Here is a 25,183-nt window from a genome sequence, read left to right as displayed (position 1 = left end):
TTAAAAAAGTATATTTGTTTAAGGAGATTTAGTGTAAGATGAAACTTGCTTTTCATAACAGTAGGGGAAAATGGATTATCAATAAAAGGTGTTGGGACAACTGGCTGGCCATCTGGGAAAAAAAAAACAAGTAAAATCAGATCTATATCATACATCCAACAACAACAAAAAGTCCAGATGGATCAAAGATTTAAACATAAAATATAGATCCACAAAGTAATTAGAAGGTAACATGGGAGAAATATTTTATAATCTTGGGATAAAAAAGGACTTTCAAAATATTACAATAAAAATGAAAGGCCATGGAATAAAATATATGAGAAATATGATTCTATCAATATAAAAAAAGTTCTGCATGACATAATCTGAACAAATAAGCAACCAAACAAAAAACTCATAATAGCAAACAGACAAACCAGAGCCAGGCGTGGAGAGGCTTTGCAACTCATATCAGAGGCACACAGCCCGTTTTCCTTATATACAATGAGCACTTAAAAATGAATGAGAAAAATGTAAAAAATTACCCTATTGGTACAAAGTAAGTGAACAGACAAAAAAGCTCAAAAAATTCTCGTAAGAATATACTCAACCTCCTTCATAATAGAGGTAGTCTATTTTTTTTTTTCCACTCAAATTAGCAAAGATCAAAAAATGGATAGCACCCTGCTTGGGCTACAGTATAGGGAAGTACTAGCATATCAATGCTTCTTACCCCCATCACTGATAGAATTATAAACTTACAACCACTGTAAAGAGCAATCTTCCAATAATCTTTTAAAATTACAAATGCAAATATCTTTTGACCCTGCAACACATTCTTAGGAATTTATTGAATAGATATACTTGCATATCTGAAGAATTATTTACGTAAGTGTGAGGTTGCTCATTGTAGCACTATTAGTAAGAGCCAAAGATTAAAAACACCTCTATGATATTTAGTAGGTCACTGGTTAAATAAATTATGATGCACTCCAACAACGGAATGCTGTGCATGTTTAAAAGAATGAACAACTTGTAAAAACTGAAAATAAAAAGAACACTAAGATAATGTGTGAAAAAATGTGTAGAACAGTGTGTATAGAATGCTATAATTTTTAAAATAAAAACCCAAACTATGCATACACATATATATCCTTAGTAGGAAACAGAGAAACCAGTAACATTTGTTTCTTCCAGGAGGGGATCTAAATGGGGAATAGAGTGAAAAGGAGACATTTCACTATATACCCTTTGTAACTTTTGAATTTTTACCATCTAACGAATTACCTACTTACAATTATATTAATTAAAAAGCAAAACTACTCTCTGACTCAGTTCTTAGAAAGCTTTCATCTAAACTCAAATACTTGTTGTAAATTAAAACCTAAGCAATTCCAAAACTTTCATTACGATTCAGAAGGAGATAGACATCATTAGGAATAATTACAGTCTACAATTTTATTAGAATATCTACGAATTTTGACAAATGTAAACAATGGAAAAAAAGCAGAAACTGAGTTTTGAAAAGCACATTAGTTGGCATGAACTTTGAAAGAGAGAATAGTAGAAAAAAGAAGAAACCTAGGAAAGTAATGCAGAGACGTGCTTCTAAGGAAGCTTCGTGATTTGCAAGAGTGAGTAGTATGCTGGACCAAAGGGGCAAAGGCAGGACTGAGTCAAACAGGCTTGGATACATTTGTTTTTCTTGTGCCAGAATAGGAGTAGGAATCTAAGCACACCACAAGCACGCAGTCAGACACAAGGGCATATGTGTAATGGCCTATTTCCTCTACCCGCTACACGTAAACACATTTCTCCCTGAAAGTGAATGAAACCATAAGACGCCAGGTCAGGGGAGCACTATTAGGAAGTAAGCAGATGATTTAAGAAGAGTCCTCTGAGATGATGTCTATTTATCCATAATACTGTAAGACACTGAGATCAATTATTGAAAATCCTGATAGACATGAGTTCTCAGATATTAAACAACAATATCGAATTGTTACCTAATGATTAATTATCAAAGCAGGGTCTCTTGACAGAAACTCTTCCCTGACTTAGAATAAGAAATTTACAGATAATACCTATAAGTCTGAAAAAAGAAAAGCCATTTTCCAAGAAAGACCTTAAAATGACTGACTCACATAGACTGCACTAGCATTTACTAATTGAGTCCAATTCCACTGGCAGCTCTGAAATGCAAAGCTGTGCCCGAGAAGACACTGTCAATGCTCGAATGTTTGTGTGCAAAAGGGGACACCAGGGTCTCCTAGTGATTAGGCTCTTCCAGGTCATCGTGTGACTCAAGTGAGCACCAATTAGAACTATTATAACAATATAACAAGGGGTCAATGTATGACCCTTTTAACATCACATACAGTTTTAGAAGAAAGCTGGAAAACTTTATCCCAGAGGAGGGACTTAGGTGGAAATGTGATGTCTGGAATGGCTGGTGAAGGAGTTATGTTGGGATGATGGTCCTTTCAGACCTACAGCCATGCTGTGCGTCCTTGGAGATTAGCCCTAAGCGCCACACACCCAGAGAAACCCACTCTGGTACCTGTGTGAAGACAAGGGGAATAGGACCTTTGTCCTAAATTCCGTGAGAAGAGCAAATAATGCTGAGTGTGCCCTGTGCGTGTATTATCACTGATACTTCGCAAAAGGATTTTGGCGTTTGAATCCTACAAGCCTCAAGTAGTGAACAATACCTCTTCCTAAATTAAAAAGCCATGGACTAATCGTATGAAGAAAACTTGTTCCCTAATATCTCGTTTATAGGAAAGTGTTCATTGTCAAGTTGATCGTTCTTTTCCCTGGTTTCTTGGAAATGCAATCATATAGGCTCAGGATTAAAGGCAAAGGGGAAACAGCACCAAGTGATTGCTTTCCTGTCTCCTACCTTTAAAGGTTGATTTGGCTGAAGTGGAAGGAAAAGGTTTTGTAGGATAGTCTCCTAACTAACTAACTAGGTTGGCACCCTTTTGAAAGTACAAGAGACACTATTGATAATTATTCCAGAAAAACAGAAAGAACCAAGATTTAATGTCCTCCTAACTTTGGGGGATTAAGTGGCAGCAGATGGTGCATCAGGATGTTAAAAACAGCTTGTACTATTGGATGCAAAAAAGCCCAACAAGCTTGCCCAGGATTCCTAGCAGCACGGATGTCCAATCCATGGGGAAAAACAGGCTCAGGAATTGATAACTTCTTTCTATTCCTTAGTTATATTGTTATAACTGTTGTAACTCTAACTATAAATATATAGTTAAATTCAGAAGTAGTTCAGCAATGCAACTGTTCAGAACCCATGCCACTAACATAAATCCGAGTGGAAAACACATGGTAATGTTGCAAACCAGAAGACCTGAGTTCTCCTCCTTGCTGCTCCCATGATCCTGTGCAAAATGGTTAATATCACTGTACCTTAGTTTTCTCATTTGAGAATAAAGATAACTAAAATTTATCAGCACCAGCTTTTTGCTGGGCACCCTGTGAACTGCTTTATAAACATTCTGATTTCACTCTGACAACAACCTTATGAGGAGGGTACGATTATTAACACCCCTTTATAGGTAAGGACACTGATGCTCAGAGAGGTTGTGAGTCTTTCCCTATAGCTCACAGCTAGTAAGTGGTAGAAGTGGGTTCAAACAAGGTTATTTGGCTCCAGAAGCACACTCTTTAACCATGTGTGCTATGTCCCACTGCCTTAGACTACTCAATCTTCCATTTCCCTCCAGGGTTAAAGTTTTATGATCCTGAGTAAATTCTGCTATTAAGTAAGACTACTGTTTAGGGAGAAAGAGACAAAAGAACAAGTGCTAATTTTTATTAAGTGCCTCTTTGCCCCACAGTGCTAAGTGTTTAATGTAGCAAATGTATTTAATTCTACAAAAGACACACAAGGCAGATGTGGCAGAAATGGGGGCTGGACCGTCCAAGATCTGTCCTTTCTTTTACACTATAGAGTTGTTGCTGAGAAGATTCTGCCCAGCTGGACACTACATTTTCTGGTATATCTCATGCCTCTGGAATTAGGCATAGCCATGGGACTAGCTGTCATGGAATGTAGACGGTAGCAACGTGGGCCAATTCCTGGCCAAGTGGGTTCGAAGCTGTGTCTTTTCACCATAGTGTCTTTCCTTATTGTGAGCTGAATGCATAGGGCTCCCAGGACCTAGAGTAGGGCATAGCTAGAGGTGGAAGTACTCTGGTCCCTGAAGGAGACTAAGAGGAAGGAAGGGCCCGGGGAAGGAACACCCACGTCATCTGTGAAGAGTGTGAAATAAGCTTCTATTGTGTTAAGCCACTGAAAATTTGGAAATTAACTGTTATAAAAGCTGGCATTACCCTAAACATCACAGATAGTGTGATCCTTATCTGTAAATTAGGAAAATGAAGCTCAGTCAGGTTAAGCAACCTGCCCAAAGTCAGCCAAATGTCAAAAGTGTTATTACTGGGGGCAGAGGTGAAGGTACTAGGCCAAGTGATGAGGTGAGATGTGCAGGACAGGGGCTGGGAGCTTACTTTAAAAAGAAAGGAAAGAAAGAAGGAAGGAAGGAAGGAAGGAAAGAAAGAAAGAAAGAACAAGGAAGGAAGGAAGGAAAGAAAGAAAGAAAGGAAGGAAGGAAAGAAAGGAAGGAAAGAAGGAAGGAAGGAAGGAAAGAAAGACAGAAAGAAAGGAAGAAAGGAAGGAAGGAAGGAAGGAAGGAGGAAGGAAGGAAGAAAGGAAGGAAGAAGGGAAGGAAAACTAAAGAAGGAGGCAAAAGGGACAAAAGGTTTAGATTTGAAAAGAGTGAATAGATATCACACACAATATTTGTAAATGGTCCCCTTTCTTTTGCCGATGCATATTTATACCCTTCACTGCCCCATACTGTTTTTTAAATATATATATAAACAGAATTTGATATCTTATCATGACAAACTGAAAGCCAAGGCATTTATGTTTAAGGATTCAACTATGCTTTTGGAACTCCTGGTGTTGCCTGAGAATGTTATATGAGCCTTTGCAAATTGAGCAGAACTGTCCCAGGAAAGCACCCCACTCAAGTGAACAAAACTTCCCTCCAGCAACACTCTGTAACTTTGGCCATCCTGGCAAACCTCAAGTGATGTGGGAGTGATTGACAGGAATGACTCCTCATTCCTGCCATAATTGACTCCTTATACTTGTTTTAACAACCACCAACGCTGCAAAGATTGTTCTGGAATAAAATATAGAGGAAGCAGCTAATTGGTGATTCATCAATAATAAATATATAGCAAGAGTATTAGAACTAGAACAGTAATATTGGCCAAACTCTTTGAATGTTTTCCAGATATAGAATTTCTCCCACTCTGGAAGAGTCTGGGATTATCCCAAGATCTCAGGAAGATCAGCAAATCGGGTTAAGCAATCCTAATCCACTGAATTTTCCAGAAAATGACAACTCTCTAATGTTATAGATACCAGAGTGGACAAAGGAGAAGTCATAGCAATGTGATTAACAAGGGAAGATAAAAAGAACTCCAGGCTTATGATAAAGTGGGTACAAGAAGTTGTACCAACCATTAGTTATATATTTAAACCCCATTAAATGAAGACATATGGGTAAAAAAGGAATATGATCTAGTGTTGCATTCAGTGGACTCTCAATTCAAATACTCATATATCTCACTGCAGGTCAAATATATCTGTGCTACGTGGACCCAAAAAAAATCCCCACTCTAAATATGTGCCTTACTAAAATGTTCACTTTTCAAACAACTTCATCTGGTGAAAAAAGTTAGTCAGTCTTGAGTTCTTCATCCCACTGGTTATTAGGTGCCATGCTGTTTGTAACAGAAATGTTGTGAATAATTTAAATATTATAAATTTGCATGAAATAGCCCTCTCATAAATTTCTAAAATAGTTCCTAAAATAATGACTCTAATATGTTGATTTGACAACGATACTAATAGAATACTATTAGTAGGGTGACTCCATTTAAAAGAAATGCAGGGGGAAACGATTATAAAATAATTAAAAACAAAATGATTGAAAACCCAAGGCAAACGTGGAAACCTAGGAATATCATGATGAATCCACTGTTAGGTTAGTGACAAGGGTGGTTTTTGAAAACCATACCTTCATTTGCTAATTTCAATCCCTGGTATAAGGTACCTTACTGTTCACTGATTGAATCTTGACAAAGGGTAAATCATGTCTGCATGGAGAGTCTAGCAGGGTCCCCATACACTACTCTTTCTTTGGGGTTTTTATCAAAATAGCATCAATGGCAAGGCTGTATTCAAAGCATCCCCAGAAAGGGGCAGAGACAAGTATTAAAAAGTCGCAGAAGGTTGACCTTAAGGAGATTTATTTCCAAGTGTGGTCAATGAGCAATAAAGCCAATCAGAATTATCTTGTTCTCAAGTGCTGTACCAAAATGGGGAAGGACTGAACCATTGCTGGACTGAACCAGCTAAAACGGTATAAGCAAAATAAACTTGAAATAACTGAATCAAATCCATGTTAGCACAAAGAGGACGAAGGTCACAAAATATTAGGTTCTCCTCTTGTCCTAAGACCACTTGTAGTTTTTTAAACAGTGGGTCATGACCCATGATTCAACAGTGAGTCTTGAAATAAATTTAGTGGGCTTACATTCAGCATTTAAAAGTAGTGGGTTTACAATCAGCATTTTAAAAGAATACAAAAATATGGAATAGAATAAAAATATCATAGAACATAGTACATAGTAGTGAAACTTAAGGCGCATGCGTGTGTGTGTGTGTGAGAGAGAGAGAATGCACACATTTGAGGGTCATAATGTAACATGTGGGGAGCTGAGGAATGCAAAAGTTCCCTTTGCCCCTAAATCTCATTTCCTCAGTTCCATCAGAATGCCTGGAATTCAACAATAAAATATTTATTTCTCTACACCATGAATATTTGGGGGATTTCAAAAGCATCCAGTTAAAGTGAGATGTATCTGAGAAGGATAAAATCTTAAGTTCCATCAGCCAAGGCTGATGTGACACCTCTGTGAGCAGAGGTGAACACAAGCCAAGCACTTTTGTGATAGGAGAGTTTTGCTGGAAGAGTAGATGGCAAGACCACGAGATTGTCCTAGGATTTCAAGTTTTAACCTGTATCCTTTCTGTTAGCATCCATCAATGATTCCCACACAGGGTGCTCTGGTGTTTTGGGCTAACATAAAAATCAATAAGAAGAATTTTGAATATACCCTTTTAGGGTTCTTCAGGTTTTACTGGATGGACATTCACAGACACCTTGGATAAAGGTCTCTCTTAGGGCCTTTACTTTTCACACCAGTTACATGAAAAGTATCTCAAGGAACATTTAAGTCAATGATACTTAAACCTCATTATACATCAGGGGGTGTTTTTAAAAATGTAGATACCTGTGCCATACCCTCGGAGATTGCATTTCAAGTGGTTTGGGAATGGGGCCCAGGCCCATGATTTTACTGTGGAATTGGGTTTGAGAACCAATCATGTTCTACGATTCATATGATTCTTGAATCCACTCTTATATTTTGAACATATTTTGTTCTTTTGTTAGATTCATGATGTTTTCACTTAAATTAAGCAGGAATCTGTCTCTCTTTAGAATCAATCCATTAGTCATTTTTTTCTACTTTGCTCTCCCTTTAGTACACCCAACCCCCATGGATGGATTATGGGTCAACTCCCTTTACCATATGCCAGCTCTTAATATTAGCACACACAGGCAAACAGCACAAGACATATAACATAGTAACAGTTAACACTTATTAAATGCTCATGACCAATAATATTATTGTGGTTGTTATCATTATTACAATTAGGGAGTAAAACAAAGATATCTGTTAATAGCAAAATCAGGGACTTCCCTGGTGGCCCAGTGGGTAAGACTCCACATTCCCAATGCAGAGGGCCCGGGTTTGATCCCTGGTCAGGGAACTAGGTCCCACATACATGCTGCAACTAAAGATCCCATGTGTCACAACTAAGACCTGGCGCAGCCTAAATAAATAAATAAGTAAATTTTTTTTAAAAAAAATACCAAAATCACCAAAGCAATTTTGCCAAGACCAAGGTCCAGAACACACTACCTCACAGAGTTGTTCAGTAAATACTGTGTGTTGATAATCTGGAAAAAGGCAAGATGTTTGTTTGTATGTTTCACTTACCTTTTACTTCCTACAGTGTCTTATGGTCAAGTGAGAAACCAATGCAAGAAAAGTGTCATAGGTGTGTTCAGATAAGGCTTGGCAAAAAGGCTTCTTCGTTCATATCTAAAACAATAGCATTCTAGGTTACGGAAGAACTCTCCTTTGAATTCAAAAGCTCTTCCACAAAGTTTAAAAGGTCTCCAATAATACCTCTTCTTAGAAGATTGAATGAGAATATGTAAAGTTTAGTTCTTACAGAAGAAACACAAGGGAAAAGGTAAATTGGAAAAAAAAAAAACCAAACTTCTGGGAGTATGTTTCCACGTCTGCGTCTACCCCACTGGCTAACCTTAACCTTTCTGTGAGTCAGCTTACCCACACATAAAGCCGTGGAACTTCACTGTACTTTAAGAGATGTCTATCAGATTAATACAATGTGCTCTCAGGCTTGGTGCCATGCCTGACTCCTGTGAACTCTCTATGAAGGATTATTATTTATCCTGTAGATCATGTTGCACTGAATAACAATGAGTTAAACCAGATTTATCTGAACGCTAAAATAAACAATAATAAAAATGACAATTGCAGAGTTTTTTGTTGCTGTTATGTGGGGAATACTTGTCTAAGTACCTAAATCTTCTATGGTTATCTTCTTTCCTATTACTGCCAAGATTAGTAAATCAGATGATAGTTTATGAATCAATATCTAAGCCTTATATTAAGTCTAATTTAATCTTCATTATCATGATTAGTTGGGAAATTCACCTGTAACTATCTTAACAGTATAGACAAAAATGAAACAGCATAATCAAACAAGCCTGAATTTCAAAGAATTGCTAGCCTTCCATCATTACCTTGCGGAGCTAAAAAGTCATACCTTCAACCAAGGAAGTGAGGAGGGTGACGTTGGCTGCTTTCCGTCTTCCGGCCGGCAAGTTCAAGCCAAGCCTATCCAGTTTCTCCCTCAGGCAGCGACCCCCATTCTTGGATTTTGCTCTGTCCGAGAACAAACAAAAGCTAGGTTTTGAAAGTTGACATTCAGAGTAAAATGATGAGAAGACTTGACCACATGGGGTATTCGACATGGGACAGAAAACGTAAGGGCTGAGGGTGGAGGAACGTGGTACCAGTACAGTCAGAAGACCACGGTGCCAGGAAACACCTTTTTCTTACCTTCTCAAAATGCCTCCCAAGAGTGAAGCATTGAGGCATTCAGGTGGTGAGAGGCGTCTCTTCACCTCAGCAATGGTCACCTTGTATTTGGAAGTAGAACTGAGAAGGGACAAACGACCGGGGACAGAGCAAAACAAGTCTGTGGGGTTGACCACGCAGGTGCCACCTTTGGAGGGAAAAGTATATTATATATTAGTGACTGTGTGAGCAGATAACAACATAAAACACATGTGATAAACTTACTATCACAACACTACATAGGATTTGGAAACGCATGGCACAATTTTCCTTACACATATATCACCTGGATCATCTCAGAAAGCTGCTCTGAAGATGTCCTTTCAAATAACACTCAAGGTTTGTCTTTCAAATATCACACAGAAAATATTTGTGAGGGTATAAAAATTAAAATATTTTAGCCAAAATTAGCATCCTATGGAGTGTTGGCTGGCCCACCGAAGTTAATTTTGACATCATCCACATCAAGAAACACTTCAGTTAGGTAAATACCCACAAAGGGTAGGTATTATATATCCAAGGCTCTGTGCGTGTGTGTTTTTGTATGTGCATGCATATACACAATGGATAGATTTTTTTTTTTTTTTTTTTTTTGCGGTACGCGGGCCTCTCACTGCTGTGGCCTCTCCCGTTGCGGAGCACAGGCTCCGGACGCGCAGGCTCAGCGGCCATGGCTCACGGGCCCAGCCGCTCCGCGGCATGTGGGATCCTCCCGGACCTGGGCACGAACCCGCGTCCCCTGCATCGGCAGGTGGACTCTCAACCACTGCACCACCAGGGAAGCCCAGATTTTTTTTTAATCCATGACTTACTATATAGACAAAAGTTTTGAAGCTCTTTTCTAAAATGTTTGAGAAGTGCCGTCTCTCTCCCCTCGTCCATCTAACAACTATAGGCACCAGAGTCATTCGATCCCCAGGTACCACTAAAAATCATGTGCCCATTGCCAGAAACTCCCAACCCATGTGAGTGGATAATTGGTCAAATTTCTCTACATATGTCAGCCGTCAGGACCAGCACACACAATCAAACACAGCACCAGACTTAGAACACAATAACAATAACACATTAAATGTTAATGGCCAATAATATTATTGTATTTGTTATTATCGTTATTACTAGTAGAGAACAAACTGCTGTTTGTTAGCAAAATCACTAAAGCAATTTCGCCCTGCTGGGGCTCCTGGAGCAGAAGCCTTCTGTCTCCAAGGTTCAGAAAGCCCCCTGGAGCTTTTCTCTCCTCCAGGAATAAAAGAGAACATCCCCTAACCTCAGGCAGCTGAAGTAGACTTGAGGACCCAAAGCGATCATCAGTGTGGAGGGTTTCCTACTGCCGGATCCTCCCTTAATGCAAAAATCCTGAGCCACTGTCCGCGCTGCTAATACAGCGGCTGTATAGCCTCAGGATCCACAGCTCCTCCCTGTGCACTGAACAATCTGAGGGCAGAGCTTTGGAGGTTCAGTGGCAAGTTCAAATTCAAAGGTTGCTTTTCTGAGCATACATTGTATTTCTTCAGTTATGGGTAATCTTAAGACCCATCTCCAGAAAATGGTCAAGTTCTATGAGGGAAATGAGAAAAGAGTAGGTGGAGGAAGAAAAATGGGCAGGAGAGGGTTGTCCAATATTTTTACTCAAAGGGTAGTTCTCAACTGGCAGCATTGGCATCTCCTTGGCAGCTTGTTAGAAATGCAGAATCTCAGGCCCAGAGCAGACCTTCTGAGTCAGAATCTGCATTTAACCGAGTCCCTCAGGTGATTCATGTGCTCATTACGTTTTGAGAAGCACTGGTCTAGGACTCACCACCTGCCTTCCCTTCCTCGACTAAGCAGCTCAGATGGAATGTTATGTCGATCAGGTCTCTGGCATTCAGATTCATGTGTGTTTTCTAGGCACAAGGGCTAAGGAATCTGGGAGGATGTTTAAAAGGGCAAAGGGGCCCTGGACCTGGGTGCAGAGAACAGGCTAACTTTGCCCCACTCTTAAAGTGTTTCTACCTCTGTGCTTTCTGGAATTCCTCCTGCTGTCCTCCAGTTATCCAAGATTCCCCTGAAAGTGCTAGGACCCGGGTCTTTCTCCCTAAGCATTCTGAGGCTGGAGATCGCCCTGAATGCCCCCTACTCCAAAACACAAGACAGGATATTGAGAACATCCAAGCAGCCAGCTCTCTACAGGCTGGAAGACAAGTCCTGTATACTTGGCTAAATTCCCAATGCTAGTGTCTGGAAACCTGCCCTCAGTCTGAAGCCTGAAAGGTCATAGTCTCAATGATCGAATTGAAATCTCCTTCTTGTCAGTTAAACTTGTGGCCAACACAGTGAAAAAAACATACAAATGCCTGCCTCAGGAGCTGGAAAAACAAATTCAACTGTGCTTCCCCACCTCACATTCTCAGAGAGAATTTTAAAACTACTACTACTAATAATAATTTCTGCAGATTTCTGGTCTAGAAACTACCACTATACTTTCACTGATACTCTCACTTTTTACCTCTAGATGCAAAATGTATTTTAAAAGTAAACTCAAGTGACCTGTCAAAAGTTGAGATGAACAGGAAAGTGTCTAGATATCAGTGAATCTGGGTTTTATTGTCATGTTGTAAGAATCATGACCCTGTTAGCTTTAGGACTTAAGCAATAGTGAGGTCATCTGAAGCAAATATATTAAGAAAATAAGGGAGTTCCCTGGTGGTCCAGTGGTTAGGACCCTGAGCAACCACTGCTGGGGGCCCGGCTTCAACTCCTGGTCAGGGAACTAAGTTCCTACAAGCCGCATGCACAGCCAAAAAAAAAAAAAAAAAAAAAAAGAAAAGGAAAAGAAAGAAAGAAAAGAAAGGAAATAAATAATAATGTTTTTACTCAAAATTCACACATTTTCTCCTGAAAATGGTTTTTCAACCATGGTCACTATGAGTCATCAGCAAATTTATATTCTTACATAAATCTTCCTCTCTTGCACGCTAGCCAGTACACACACAAAGGAGAACACAAGAATCTCACCCAACCGGTCTCAAGTTTACTATGAGTGTACATGTTGTTTTGCAGGAAAGGAAAGGGCACAATTTTAGAACTTTCCTATCTTTGTTAATCTGTGGTAGGTTAAAAATCAAATTTAGGGAGTTGCAGAAGATTATAATTTTTGTAAAAGAAGGAGTTATATTGGGCTTTCTCCAACTGGAAAACTGCCCCCTTTGGGCAAAGTGAACCCCCTGTGCTGAAAGCCAGCTACTCTCAGGGAAGTCACTGAGTCTGCCAGCTAGTCAAGAGAGAACTCTCTGGGCCCTGGGTCTTCTCTCCTGCATCCAGGTTAGCCTTCCGGCTTATGCTCAAATAAGCATTTATTAGGCAAGTCACACAGGCTGCATATTAAGAATATGCTTTATGCACACACAAATTGCCTGGAGGATTTATTTTGTATTCAGGATTAGCCATCAACTCTAGAGTCTTTTATTTTTTATGTCACAGCATGTTTAAAGGGAATTTCTGTTACTTTGATACTTGGCATTGCTGCAGCCTTGGGGAACTCTCTTGTCCTGGTTAAAGATTTGGCAACTTGTAGAGTTTACAGCAGCATGTGGGGAACCTGATACCTTTCTTCCCAGTGGTTTATTTTTTAAGGAGAAAGAAAAGAGTAATAGGTCAACATAACCAGAGTTTTGCATTTGGAGTGAAGGTGGGACATCTCTAAGGGGCTCCAGACTACAGATGGCAATGATGAGGTTTCAAAGAAGGAAAGTCATGCAAGGGTCAACTACGTCAAGCCATTTAGAGTGTTCCTCCCCAGTGTCACTAGCTGAAGTTCCTCCTGGTGCCTGTGTTGCATGTCAGCTCTTATTGAAATTATGCAATATTCATTCCAGACCCAGCACTCCAGTTAGGGGTGTCTCTGGTGCCATAGCTAGGGTCCTCATGCTGAACTTCTCTAGAGTACACCCCTTTTCCATACATAGTGCACAGACGCAATATTTCCATGGCAAGTATTTTAAAAATCGACATTTGGAGATAGAGCTTCCTACTCCCAGTGATGCTCCAAACTCAGATGGGTAGCTATAGTAACAGCATAAGAAATCATCTACTCAAGGTCACTTGTTAGGACACGGCTATCATAAAAGGGATAACTTTGCCACAACTACAGTGAAAAGTCAACCAAAGCCTGTGTGGGGAACAAAACCAGCACAAAATACAGAGATGCAGATCCTCCAGCGGCCAGACTGTCAGATCCCGTGAGGCCAAAAAAGCACGGGGATGGGGCTGCACCCGCCTTGGCGTGCTGGGGACGATGTGGGGGAGAGAAAGAGGTAAAAGGTTGGCCAGCTAGTGACCCATGCGACCTTAGGCGAGTAATTCTGGGCCTCAGTCTACCCATCTCAAAAATGGGGATGCTCACACCTGCTCCATTTATTTCCCTTATTTATTGTGAGGAGGTACAACGGAAAACGGACGCACGCGTGCTCGTTAACCCGAGTTAAGGCCACTCAACCCTACCATTGTGTTCAGCAACTGCCGCGGCGCTGGGCGCAAGCTGCAGAGCGCGACAAGACCCGCCCACTTTTTACGCAGCTACGGAATCGGAAAGACAGTCGCCTATGCCTGGGTCCGCTTTTCCTCTTCTCCTTCCAGGCAATTAGGGCAGAGGAGAGAGTCCGGGCCCTCTCTCAGGAACTGCGGCTCCCCTGGAACCCCTAAAGCTGCCTCTAAGCTACTCTTCCCCTCTGGGTGCCTTCCCGCCTCGGAGCAGAGCTGAGGACGGCTAGAGGCCCCGCGCGCTCCGCAGGTGCGATCAATACTTCCCGGCGGGCTTCCGGGCGCGGGCCCGTGCGCGCAGCCTCTCCAAAGCCTCAGCGCCGCCCCACTCGCCGCCGCCTCGGTGTTGACATCATTAGACCAAATCTGGAGAGCAAAATAAATGTTCTGTTCGCCTTACAGCCAAACAGATGTTTACAATTCAAATGAAAGAAATACAAATGGCAGGGATTTTTTTTTTCTCCCCTTCTTCATCTCCAGTGATCGCTCGTTTTTTTCTGACACATTAAAAAATGTGTAAGTGATTACAGGAGTTTCCTGTCCCTGTTTGTTCTGCGGCTGCATTTCTGTGAGGTGCGCGTGGAAACGGGGTGGGGTAGGAGCTTTCTCGGCTGCTTTCTCTCTAGCCTCTCGCCCTTCTCAGTCCCAATTACCCCCCCCTCGCCCCACGTAATCCCCTCCCTCCACTCAAAGCAGATGTTAATTGTAATCAGACAGTAAAGGGATAAGGGGCCTAAATGCAATCAAATAGGCCTCGGATGCAGTATCCGCAGCTAGTTGCACTGTTTGGGGGAAGGATATGTCGTTACAGGTATTACTGGGTTACCAAGTCTGAATGCGCTTATCCAGGTCGAGATTCCACGCAGAACAAAAGAAAGGGAGGTCTGCACGGAGAGACCTACTGGTTTAAGGTAGTGGTGGGTGTGTAACGTGTGTGCAGAGAGTGCTTTGGCTTTTGGTGATGTTCAAAGCAATAAAGAAATTAGAGAGACAGCAGTAGGCTATGGAAAAGTAGCTCCCCCTCCCCCTAAAATAGATTTCCAACAAAACATGCCTCTAGATCCTTTGGTACATGAATTTTATACTTCATATAAAGGTGACTGAATTCTGCATCTGCAGCATCTGTGTTTGGGGACTAAGAAGGCAGGCGAAGCCCCAGGTGTATTTCTGACAATATTTTCACAGTGGATGAGCCACAGAGATGAGTTTTGGTGATTTCAGTAAAGAGAGATTCCAGGGGCTCCGACAAAAGAAGAGGAACAGGGCTTCTCACACCACCCCACCCCCCTTTAATCTTACTCCTTCCAGGAGCTGCTGAAAGAGTCAAAAAGTCCCTCTCTAACTCCAGTTCCAAAGCCCAGGGCCCTCGCGAAACCCGAAAAAACAAAGGAAATCTCATCCTTCTGCTGAAGCCGCCTGCAGACGGGAAGAGTGGTCGGGTCCATCCACCCGGTTAATGGCAGACTGGGCGACTGATGGTAAGCCCCCTTTCACGGAAGCTTTTTTTTTTTTTTTTTTTTGAAATTAAATCAGATCTGACAGTGTTTGCACCGCAGCGTAAATGCCTCCGCTGGCGTGCCAGTCACCTCTAAGCGATCTGACGCACTCCAGCTCTCTTAAAACGTGCAGAGTTCAGATCATATTAATTCCCCCAAAATGTTTTGATTCAAAGTAGTTTGTATTTTGTGTAGCCACGGGCAATCCAGTAAGCGCTCCTTCCTGCCCGTGGCCGGGTCCGCTCCCTCTCCGCGTGGCCCAGAGGCTATGGCGGTATTTAAGCTTCTGAAATTAGCCTGGGGCTGCAAGGCAGAGTGATCACAAAGCGAAACAAGGGCGCTTCCCCTCTTCACTTTTTTCTTTTTTTTCTTCCTTTTTTTTTTTTTTTTTTTTGAGTTTGCCATCCCGATTTCACAAAAAAAGACCAGGGCCAAAATGTCACTTTCCACCCAAATATGAAAAAGCTGGGTCTTCTCATCTCATGTCCATCCTCTTCTGAAAGCCATGGGCCAACTGAACCCCTACTCCTGCATTTCCAGTCTGGATCCTCTCGTTATTAGTTTCATCATCATCATCGTCGTCATCAACATTGTTCTCCTACTATTAAATTCTCAGAGCGAGAAATAAAAGGAATGTGCATCTGACAAAGGGGAAGGGGCCATAAGGGAGCCTCAGAAGATTCAAGGGGAAAAGAAGAGTGGGTTTTCCTTTCTTTTTCTTCTTCTTCTCCTTCTTTTTTTTTTTTAATGATTAAAAACACAGACGACTCCTGTAAATAGAAGCCTCATTTCTTCAAGAGATGCCTTTTGAAACCCAGTATCTGAATATTCAACGAAGGCAAAGCTCCACTCTGTACGTACAACATTAATATGATCTCTGCAGAATTTGCTACTCAGAAATATTAACATATCAAAGCCAGTGCCGGAGGCGAGAGAAGCTATCGATACGCGAGCACAGGGTAAAGTAAAGATTATTGGTTCTGATGGTTGGAGTGGCGGAGCTGCGGGCAAAATCGCGCACACCATTAACCGAGAGTGAGCGCTCGGGGAGCTGCACCTCCGACGCGGTGGCAAATATTTTATCTAGGTGGTAATTACCTCGCCGCTGCCCCTCTTCCGCGTTCTTTGGCTATAGGGCTTCATTATAGGCAAAAACAGTGTAACTACCGCTTACCAGACTGAGTCAGGGAAATGGTATTTTGTTCTTTGCAAACAGAAGTGGCCAAATTTAAAGAACTGAGACACACACCTCCCCGCGACAAGCACACATATCACGCTGCAAACAGGACAGCCTCTCCCTGGTGAATTCGTGTAGGGCATTTAGGGCACTGTCTTTTTTTCTAAAAGAGCATCCAGGGGTCTTGAGAAGTGAAATCTAGTTTTTTCCTCCCACAGTAAATTCTGGAAATCATTAGAAATGTAAGTTCATCCGAGAGCTCATCAGGAGAGGAAAAATGGCAAAAAGTTTTGCTTTTCAAGAAATCATGTTTCATATGGCGAGTCACCTGTGAAGCATGGATTAGAAGAGAAACAGACTTTTCCATCTGAGCTATTGCACAATATGGCGACACAGCAGAGCGCTTGAGTTAAAGCCCTCCCGATTTTTGATGAACAAAGGTGACTCGAGCTGTTGATGTTAGAATCCTGTGTGCTACCAGTGACAATAAAGAGAAGGGACTTCCTTAGCGTTTCTTCAAAAACGGGGAGTCCTGAGATGAAGGAGCTGGGCAGGCGGCAGGACAAGCATCTCCTTTTAATGCAAGACTTCCTTGCTATCCATTTGCAAATTGTCATGAACATTGATCCTTTCAGAGTAAACAGACACACAGAGACACACACCCTGGTCTCCGAGGCTCAACTAAATTAATTGGCCTTTCTCTAAGACACGTGGAAATGGAATAAACTCAGCAGCTAAATTCTGAATTCCTTTGCATGGAGGGGGGAAGGATTAGGCTTTAGTCAAACAATACAGACGTAAACCCCAAGTTACCTCCCCTCTCTCCTTGGAGCCACGCTGTTCTTCTAAAAGATCAACGTTTGGTTTAAAATAAATTCGGCTCCTATTTTTAGGTGAATGACACCGAATTCTACAAGAGCAATCAAACGTCACCTAAGGAAGACCATTTCCATGGCCCTGAGAGGATAGGAACGCAGTTTCCATCTTGTAGTGACTGGAGAGCGTTGGCCTTTCTTGGGAGGGTGGTGAGGGCTATCCCCTAAATCTCTTTCCGAAAATTCAACTGATTGCACAGCCGCCTCCCTTCCAGCTCTCCGCCTCGGCCTCAAATAATTCTCACCCCCTGCCAGCTATTGTACGATCGGATGTAATTGCCAAGCATTTGAGAAGGTGATGTTGGAGCAAGTGCGGAACTGAACGCAAAAACGCAGTAGCGCGAGCCGGGCTCTGGGAGGAGGCAGCTCCGGGCTCTAATTAGTGGCGCTGTCCTCTTCAGCACCACCGACATCTCCGTGCGCCCTGAGTGCTCGGCCTCACCTTTAGTGTGAACACCCCAACGGACCCGGATCAGCACGTCACCTGGTCCCTCTTTCATTGTGTATTTTAATCCCTCTCTCCAATAATATGTATATTTTATTTCAATTTTCACTAGTCTGGGCCTATTTCATGTCATTTCAAAATGGCTGAGCATTGGCCTGGCTGACAAGCTTAATATGGCTCATTTAAAAAAATCTCTGTGGAGCAACACGAACGGTTTAAAAAAATAATAATTTTCAAATCGCCATAGGGTGAGACAACAGATTAAAATAGCCATGTTCCATTTAATGGAAGTTCCAAATATCCACTCTGACAATAGTCAGTTTCCCAAAGGAAAACTCTGTTTTCTTCCCACCTCGATTGAAACGGAGTTTCACATTGGACATTGGGTTGTAAAACCTGCAGTTTAAACATGAAATAATCCATTGCTTCCTATAGGTGCATTTCTTTCTTTGGAAAAGCACTGGAGTCTTTTAACAAGCTTTCAAAGGGATGGAGAGGGACTGAAGGACATTTATTTGGTGCCATCAGAAGTGACTCAGTTTGTAGTGGTTCGGTTACTAGAGACAACTGCGACCCTGGAGCTGGAATTAGTCCTAGTGAATAGGCCACATCTTATTAATTCGTATGAAGTTGGGATAACAGCTGGTCCGCCTTGCCTTGTGTGCTCCTCGGGTTACTCAGCTTGCTAGGAAAATAAGCTTCAGAGGCTCTGGGTACAGTGAAGTGGGGAAGCCAGCAAAACTGGCACTGCCTTGAGGCCCTTAACGTGTCATAGTTCAAAACCTTTTGTCAAAATGGAATATTTGAGATGCAGGCCCCATCAGTGTCTGAGCCAAAATCAACAGCTCTCCACTCTTGCCTTCCCCCCACCTTCCAATTCCATGGGTAACTCTGGATTCAGATGTTTCCCTCAACAGATGGGAACAAGAAAGCTTTATCCGGTACAGTTAACACCACCTCCTCCTCTCACCCTCCCTTAAAGAAAGAAATGTTCTGGACACTTAGAAAAATGAGGGCAGCTACGATATTGGTGTTTCATTAGCCTTCCCTGAAGCCCAATGAATTTAACCTTTCCAAGCCTCAAGCTAACACCATTACCTCAAACACCGAGGCTGTGGCTGGCACATTTAGGGCTAAAAGAGACCAGAAATTCTGCTCGAGGATGTGGTGATGGGGAAAAGGAGTGTGAGAAGGATTTTTTCCTTTTTTTTGCCTCTAACTTTGGTTCTGTCACTGCTCCATTGAGGAAGAGCAAACCTCTTCTATCACAATCTTTTGGACACAGGCTGGTTCAAGCCTCAGTGGAGGAAGGGAAGCTTTTTAATGGGAAGCTTTTTAATGTGGGTATGCCTGTGTGGGACAAGAGTAATTGACCAAGAGTCATTGTTTTCTTTATCATCAGATGGGGATCTGATGTTTAAAAGCATCCATCACTGGACTTTCATGACAAAGTAGCAGATGAGAGGAGAACGTTTAGTTTTTAATATGTTGTTACTTACCTCTTCTTATCACTCCACCTTGGCCATTGAGAACGAGCCCACACTGGGCTTCCACAGAGCCCTTAATACAAGAAAAAGAAAGAAAATCACTCATATAGATACTAATAGATACATTAGTTAAGTCTTTCAACCTGTCCCACCCCAAACCCCATCTCCCCATAACCCCATAGTAGACATTTAAATGCAACCAAGTTTGGCAGCACACACAATTTTAAGGGGAAAAAGTGCCAGAAAAACCACAATCTAAAAGTTGTATAAATTTTAAGGTATGCATTTTACAGCACCATACAATATTACACTTCAAAGCACAGGAGTGCCTTTTATCTTGGCATAAGAGAATGAGAAACCCTTTGAGTCCCCATCAAGGCACATAGCATATATATAGACAGCTTCCACGGCACTTTCTGCGTGGAGCAAATTACACCAGAAGTGTCAAGTCTGGCACTGTGGGTTTCTTGGGAGCTCATAGGAGCTATTTCAAGTGCAGGATTCAAGATATCTTATGAGGGTTCTGTTTTACCCCAGATGTAGGAGCATCCTATCATGTTACCCAAAGTGTGTCTTATGGAGGAAACACCTTCAGAGTCACTCACTGTAGATCTTCAGCCTCCTAATGGATTGAGGGATCATTTGAGCTGGGAAGGAGGAAAAGTTCTGCTGATTTTTGATTAAGAAAAATAAAAATTTCTCTCTCTCTGTCTTCTTTCTTTTTTCTGAGTCGAAATGTGTTAAAGGCTCATTTTCCTTTACAAACAAACGAGGTATTGGACTTGAAAGAGGCCTTGAAGGGTGTTAACCTACCCAACAGCCCGTGAAGAGTTAAGTAAATGCGGAGAGAGTCGGTGCATAATAAAAACCCACTTTACAAAACAACCTTTACAGCCCTGGCTCCCTTTCGCTTCCCCATTTTCACCATATTGAGGCAGGCCTGTAAGACCCCCCTTTTCAACCTACTCACGAGTTCTTTCTTATTTTAACTGTTCTGCCTTAAAGTGATTATCAAATCAATATGAAAAAAAAAAAGTTGGAGACTGAGCATAAATTAAAGCGGTGATGGGAAAAGGTGTGACAGTTTCCTTTGTTGGCCATAGCAAATCTTTTTAGGGGACTCAAAGATGGAACTGAAGCCACAAGACTGTTTGCATCTGTTAGGCAGACTTAGACCGCCCTCCAAACCATTGGACTTTCACTTAAAATTCTGTGCAGGGAAAAGTATATTTACATTTGTTGCATTTGAAATGAGGCATATGCTGATGAATGTTTTAAAAAGGAAGAAATAAAAGGAGAGAGACGGGTTTCTCCCACACATCCCCTCCCCATTTCTCTTTTTAAAAGTAGCTATGACTTTTTTTCTTTTTCTTTTTCATTCTGACAACTAAGTCCAGGAGGAGTGGAAGAAAATAACTTGCCAGACTTACAACTTGCTTCTGTATCTTTATCAAAAAAGTATATACACACTTCTGTAGACACAGATACATAAATATATCATATACCATTCTCCTCTATTTCTTCTAGTGTCTTGGAGTGTTTCTCTCATGATGAATTCTCCCTCAGTATGAGCAAAAAAATGGCAAAAAGGAGGTTAAGAATGTTAAAAGACATAGGATGAAAGTAAAGTTTTCAAAATATCTGAAATGGAAAAGGTAGAGGCCGGAAGTTCTCCAAGGAAGTGAATCACTTTCCCTCCCGGTCTCTGGCGCACCGTTAAGATGTTTATTTTCTTAGAGGAAATGAATCTTTGTCTCTTCACTTAACAAACTTTTCCCCCTCATAAGTAAAACATGTTGCTTGGTCGGATGACATTGCATAAATGACCAGTTGAATGGCACTAAGTCGAAAATTGGATAAACTACGGTGTTCTTTTGCACGGGATTCGCTCTTTGTCTCGTGCTTGCAAATGTTCTAATCCCCTCTTTTGAAAAATGCCCGGCTTTGTGCCTAGCACAGGAAAAAAATTTGTACAGATACAAAAAAATCAGCGGCAGACGTGGCTATTAAAAGGAGTAAATAGGTTTTAGTTGAGCTAAGCATTGAATGGCAGATTTTTTTCCTCTTGAGACATAAGGAGATCCTTGTGAAAAATGTAAAAATGCCCTGAGCGTATAAAATTATTTTGTGAATGTAAATGTAGAAAGCAAGGTTTATGGAGCCAAATCTTTTTTCTCGTGCACCGATTTCGTGGCTTGGGCTCTTTGTTGGGACTGTAAGGGCTTTCACTTTAATTTTTAAATAATCCCTTGCTCAGAGGTAAGTGAGGGGGAAGGATTTTCTGTGCGCAACGAGGGATCTCTCATGTCTCCGACTCGCGCTCTTCCAGTATCTCTCCTTTCATTGCGGGGACCTTGGAGAAAGTGGCCACCTTCGTGTGGACTCGCAGGCAGAGCTGTACTTTCAGCCAAAAGAATGCACAAATTCGTGTCTTCTGGGTTCTGTCTGGGACATGTGTGGACTTATTTGTTTGAAATGTGGCTGTGACAGTATGTCTGCATAATGATATATTCTATTGTTGGCAAACAATGTGCGAAAATACATATAAGAGAGAAAGTAGGAGAGATCATTTGATTGAGTCATGGCCTTCACCATATCTGAATTGCTTCCTTCCTTCCTTCCTCGCTTTCTCCCTTTATTACTCTCTCCCTCTCTCCCTTCCTACCTTTTCTCCTTTCTTCCTCCCCTCCTATTCATTTTCTCTCCCCCTCTCTCTTCCCTTGATTCCTTTCCTTCTTTTTAGGGAGTTGCATCTTTTGTAAAAATTAATGGTTTGGAGAGTAAAAACAAAGTTGTGAATCGTTCAGCCAGGTGACGGGATTGGGTGCTCCTCAGGCAGCGAGAATCAGGCTCAAGCCCACACCCCGGCCAAGTGCATTGTGCAGAGCCTTTCACTGGGGTCCATTTTTGAGGCTTACGTTTGCGATTCTTTACTCTCCGCAACAATCTAGGATATTCGGTGACATTTTCGCTGGCGCTCAGGGTCCCCCAAATTTTCTGAGAACAAACCAGCCCCCCAGTTCATAGTAAGCGCCCCGCCAGCTCAGTCTGGGACAAATGCCTGGAACACGCGGGTAGACGCGGCAAAGCGCCGAGGCTGAGGGTGCAATTGGTCATCAACTCATCGGGTCTTACTCTGAGTCCAGTCGGCTCAACCCCAGCCTACGTGATCTCCCCCACCCCAAGCCTCAGGGACACAAACGTGGATTCACAAAAGACCTCAGTGCAGACCGCCGGAAAGTGGGGGGCCCGCAGCTAGCTGGACTCCCGAGCGTCCAGGTGAAACGCCCGCTCCAATGAGAGGGGCAGAGTGGCACACGCCTCCTTTAATTGTTTTGATAACTTTCCCTAAGTGGTGTGCGTGCGTGTGTGTGTGTGTGTGTGTGTGTGTGTGTGTGTGTGAGAGAGAGAGAGAGAGAAGGGGGGGGTGGTGCGCGGGGAGACGGCTTACCGTCGGATGATGAACGGCTGAACGGCGCGGGAGGGGGAGGGGCGGGAGGGCGCAAATCCGCCGCACGCTTATTTACCTGCAAGTCGTCGGCTCCCGCGGCGGCCAGCCCCAGGCTGGGCCCTGGCAGGAGTCTTTGATCTGGGTGCATCCCATACTGAGAGCCGTGGCCCACGAGGGACAGGTCGTGGCGGCGGTAGGCCTCGAGGCAGCCCAGCTCCCGTCTCTGTTCGTCCAGGCAGGACGACTTGAGCGCCCGCGCATTGTGCAGGTTAATAAAGTCGGTGGGCTCCCCGTGGTGGATCTGCTGGTAGTACTGTTGCGAGTGGTGGAGCGAGTTCAGAGAGTAGGCGTCGGGAGTGACAGCCGGGTGGCTGTGCTGAAACTCGTAATGGAAGGACTGGTGGTGGAGCGGGGTGTACTGGTGGTTAGTGGAGAAGTAGGGGGACGCAAACTCGGTGCCGGTGGTGGAATAAGTTAGAGGGGAGGAGGAGGAATAGGCGACAGTGGAATTGGCTACGGACTCCAGACAACCAAGCTGCATCAAACGGTAGCTGTTTGATCCGTCGTGACGTATCTGGAAGGAAGAGGGGGAAAAGGGAGAGCAGAAAAACTTGAGGTTTGTCATTTTGCAACCGAGGCGCGGCTCTCCCGGAGCCGGGAGCTTTCTCTGGCTCTCCGAGGGGCGCGAGCGCGCAGGGCTCGTGCCGAGCCGCAGCCGGGCTGCGCGCCTTCGCCAGGGAGCCTGTGCGAGCAGGCGGACTGGGGGTGGGCGGCCTCGTCCTCACAGTCGAGAGCTCGGAAAAAAATCCCCCACCCTATATAGGTGCGGGTGACACACACGCGCGCGCGCGCGCACACACACACACACACACACACGCACACAGCCCCTGCCCAACTTGCGCAGGGAGCCGGGCCCCGGGAGCCAGGTTTGCCACTGACTCCGGGGCTGCGGGGAGCAGACCGAGAGCGTCCACAGGCGCAGCGCCTCGCCACTCCAACCCGCTGCCAACGACGAGATGCCGCGGCTGTCCACGCTGGGATGTTCTGCCAGAGCTGCTCAAAATCTTTATCTATATATTAAAAAAAAATTCAGTCTGTGCAAATCGCCCAACTTGCTCATTTTCTTAACCATTTGGGGCAGGGAATCCGACCCCCCCTTTCTGCTTTAGTCTTCTAGAATAAGCCCATTACAAAAGGGGTGCCTGTTCCCCACCCCCTTGTCCAGCTACCGCCTCCCACCCCATCAATCTCTTTGCCTTTCTGAGTATCTTTTTCCCATCTCTATCTCTTTCTCCTCACCCCCTCCTCGCTTTCTTTATTATTAGGATTATGTTTTTTCCCCCTCATTATATGCCAAATGTTTCTTAACGTGGCAGAGAGTTGCCCTTCCTGGCGACAGATGTCATAACGAACTTTCTCCCTTTTCCTTCCTTAACTTCCCCCGAAAGCCAGATTATAATTAAACGTAACGGTCCGATATAAATTAGAGACAGGGGAAGCTGCCACCGCCGCCACCACGCCGCCGCCGCCACACACACGCGCGCTCAAAAAAAAAAAAAAAGTAATAATACCTCGGCATCGTGGACTAGTCCCGGAAAGGTAGTTGACATGTTGGGTTTCTCCGAAAGCTTACGATGCAATTTCTCCCTCCAAAAAAAGAATCGGGAAAAAAATCCAAACTTCTTGTATTTTCCAATTTTTTTTAAGGAAAAAAAAATGTTCTATAGATAGAGATCTAAATTGTAATGGCTTTGCCCGGATCAGATAGCTCCTTGCCTCGTACCCACTTAAAAACCTGTAGGAACAAAATTTTCCCTCTGCACAAAAGCAGCTCCCTGGAACAGATTTTGTACTTGCTGAGTATTTCTTTGGCTGATGTCGTAGGTCCCTTGGTAATATAGAAGTTTTGAAAATTAAGCATCAGCACTGAGAACTGGGAGGACAATAGGCAGAAGAGATTTATCCCAGGAGACAAGGAATAAATATTGTATCTTCGCCTAATAAGGAACTGGAGGTTCTTTCAACATTTTTATCCATTTTTCCCAACCTTTCTCATGCTTTTCTATACCGACTGAGGGGGGGACTCATCTCTGCAGAGAGCATTGCACACATTTTATTGTGAAGATAAAGACCTAGCCCCCGATGTGTGTAGATTAGAGATAGAAATATATATTAATTAAAGCTTCCTTTTACACAAGTAAGTGTTCATGCCTATTGGTTCCTGGATGCTGAAAGCTGCTTTTTCCAACTAGCACCCAAATCAATTTCACCCAGACTTGGGGTATCTGCCTTTGCCCAAATGGGAACAATACTCCTCTTTCCCTATTTACATGAATTTGGGTTCTTTTCCCTTTTTTGAAAGGTAACACCTGGCAGTAGCTTACACTTTCAGCAGCTTTAAAACAAATAACCATGA

The 25,183-nt window shown here is 42.9% G+C and overlaps 1 protein-coding gene across 1 annotated transcript in view; it reads right to left on the bottom strand.

Moving 5' to 3' along the window:
* TFAP2D (transcription factor AP-2 delta) overlaps positions 1–24,887 on the bottom strand; it is a 57,399-nt gene extending 32,512 nt beyond the window's left edge. Inside the window, exons 1-5 of the mRNA XM_007101672.2 lie at positions 24,339–24,887; positions 22,844–23,341; positions 19,329–19,389; positions 9,298–9,463; positions 9,002–9,120 (exon numbers count right to left, since the gene is read on the bottom strand). Coding sequence (XP_007101734.1) covers positions 9,002–9,120; positions 9,298–9,463; positions 19,329–19,389; positions 22,844–23,341; positions 24,339–24,377 — 883 coding nt within the window. The 5' untranslated portion in view covers positions 24,378–24,887. The remainder of the gene's footprint in view (positions 1–9,001; positions 9,121–9,297; positions 9,464–19,328; positions 19,390–22,843; positions 23,342–24,338) is intronic.
* Positions 24,888–25,183: the final 296 nt, after the last annotated feature.

Source organism: Physeter macrocephalus, chromosome 18, assembly GCF_002837175.3.
Source record: "Physeter macrocephalus isolate SW-GA chromosome 18, ASM283717v5, whole genome shotgun sequence".
NCBI classification, from domain to species: domain Eukaryota; kingdom Metazoa; phylum Chordata; class Mammalia; order Artiodactyla; family Physeteridae; genus Physeter; species Physeter macrocephalus.
This window is presented reverse-complemented; position numbering and strand designations above follow the sequence as displayed.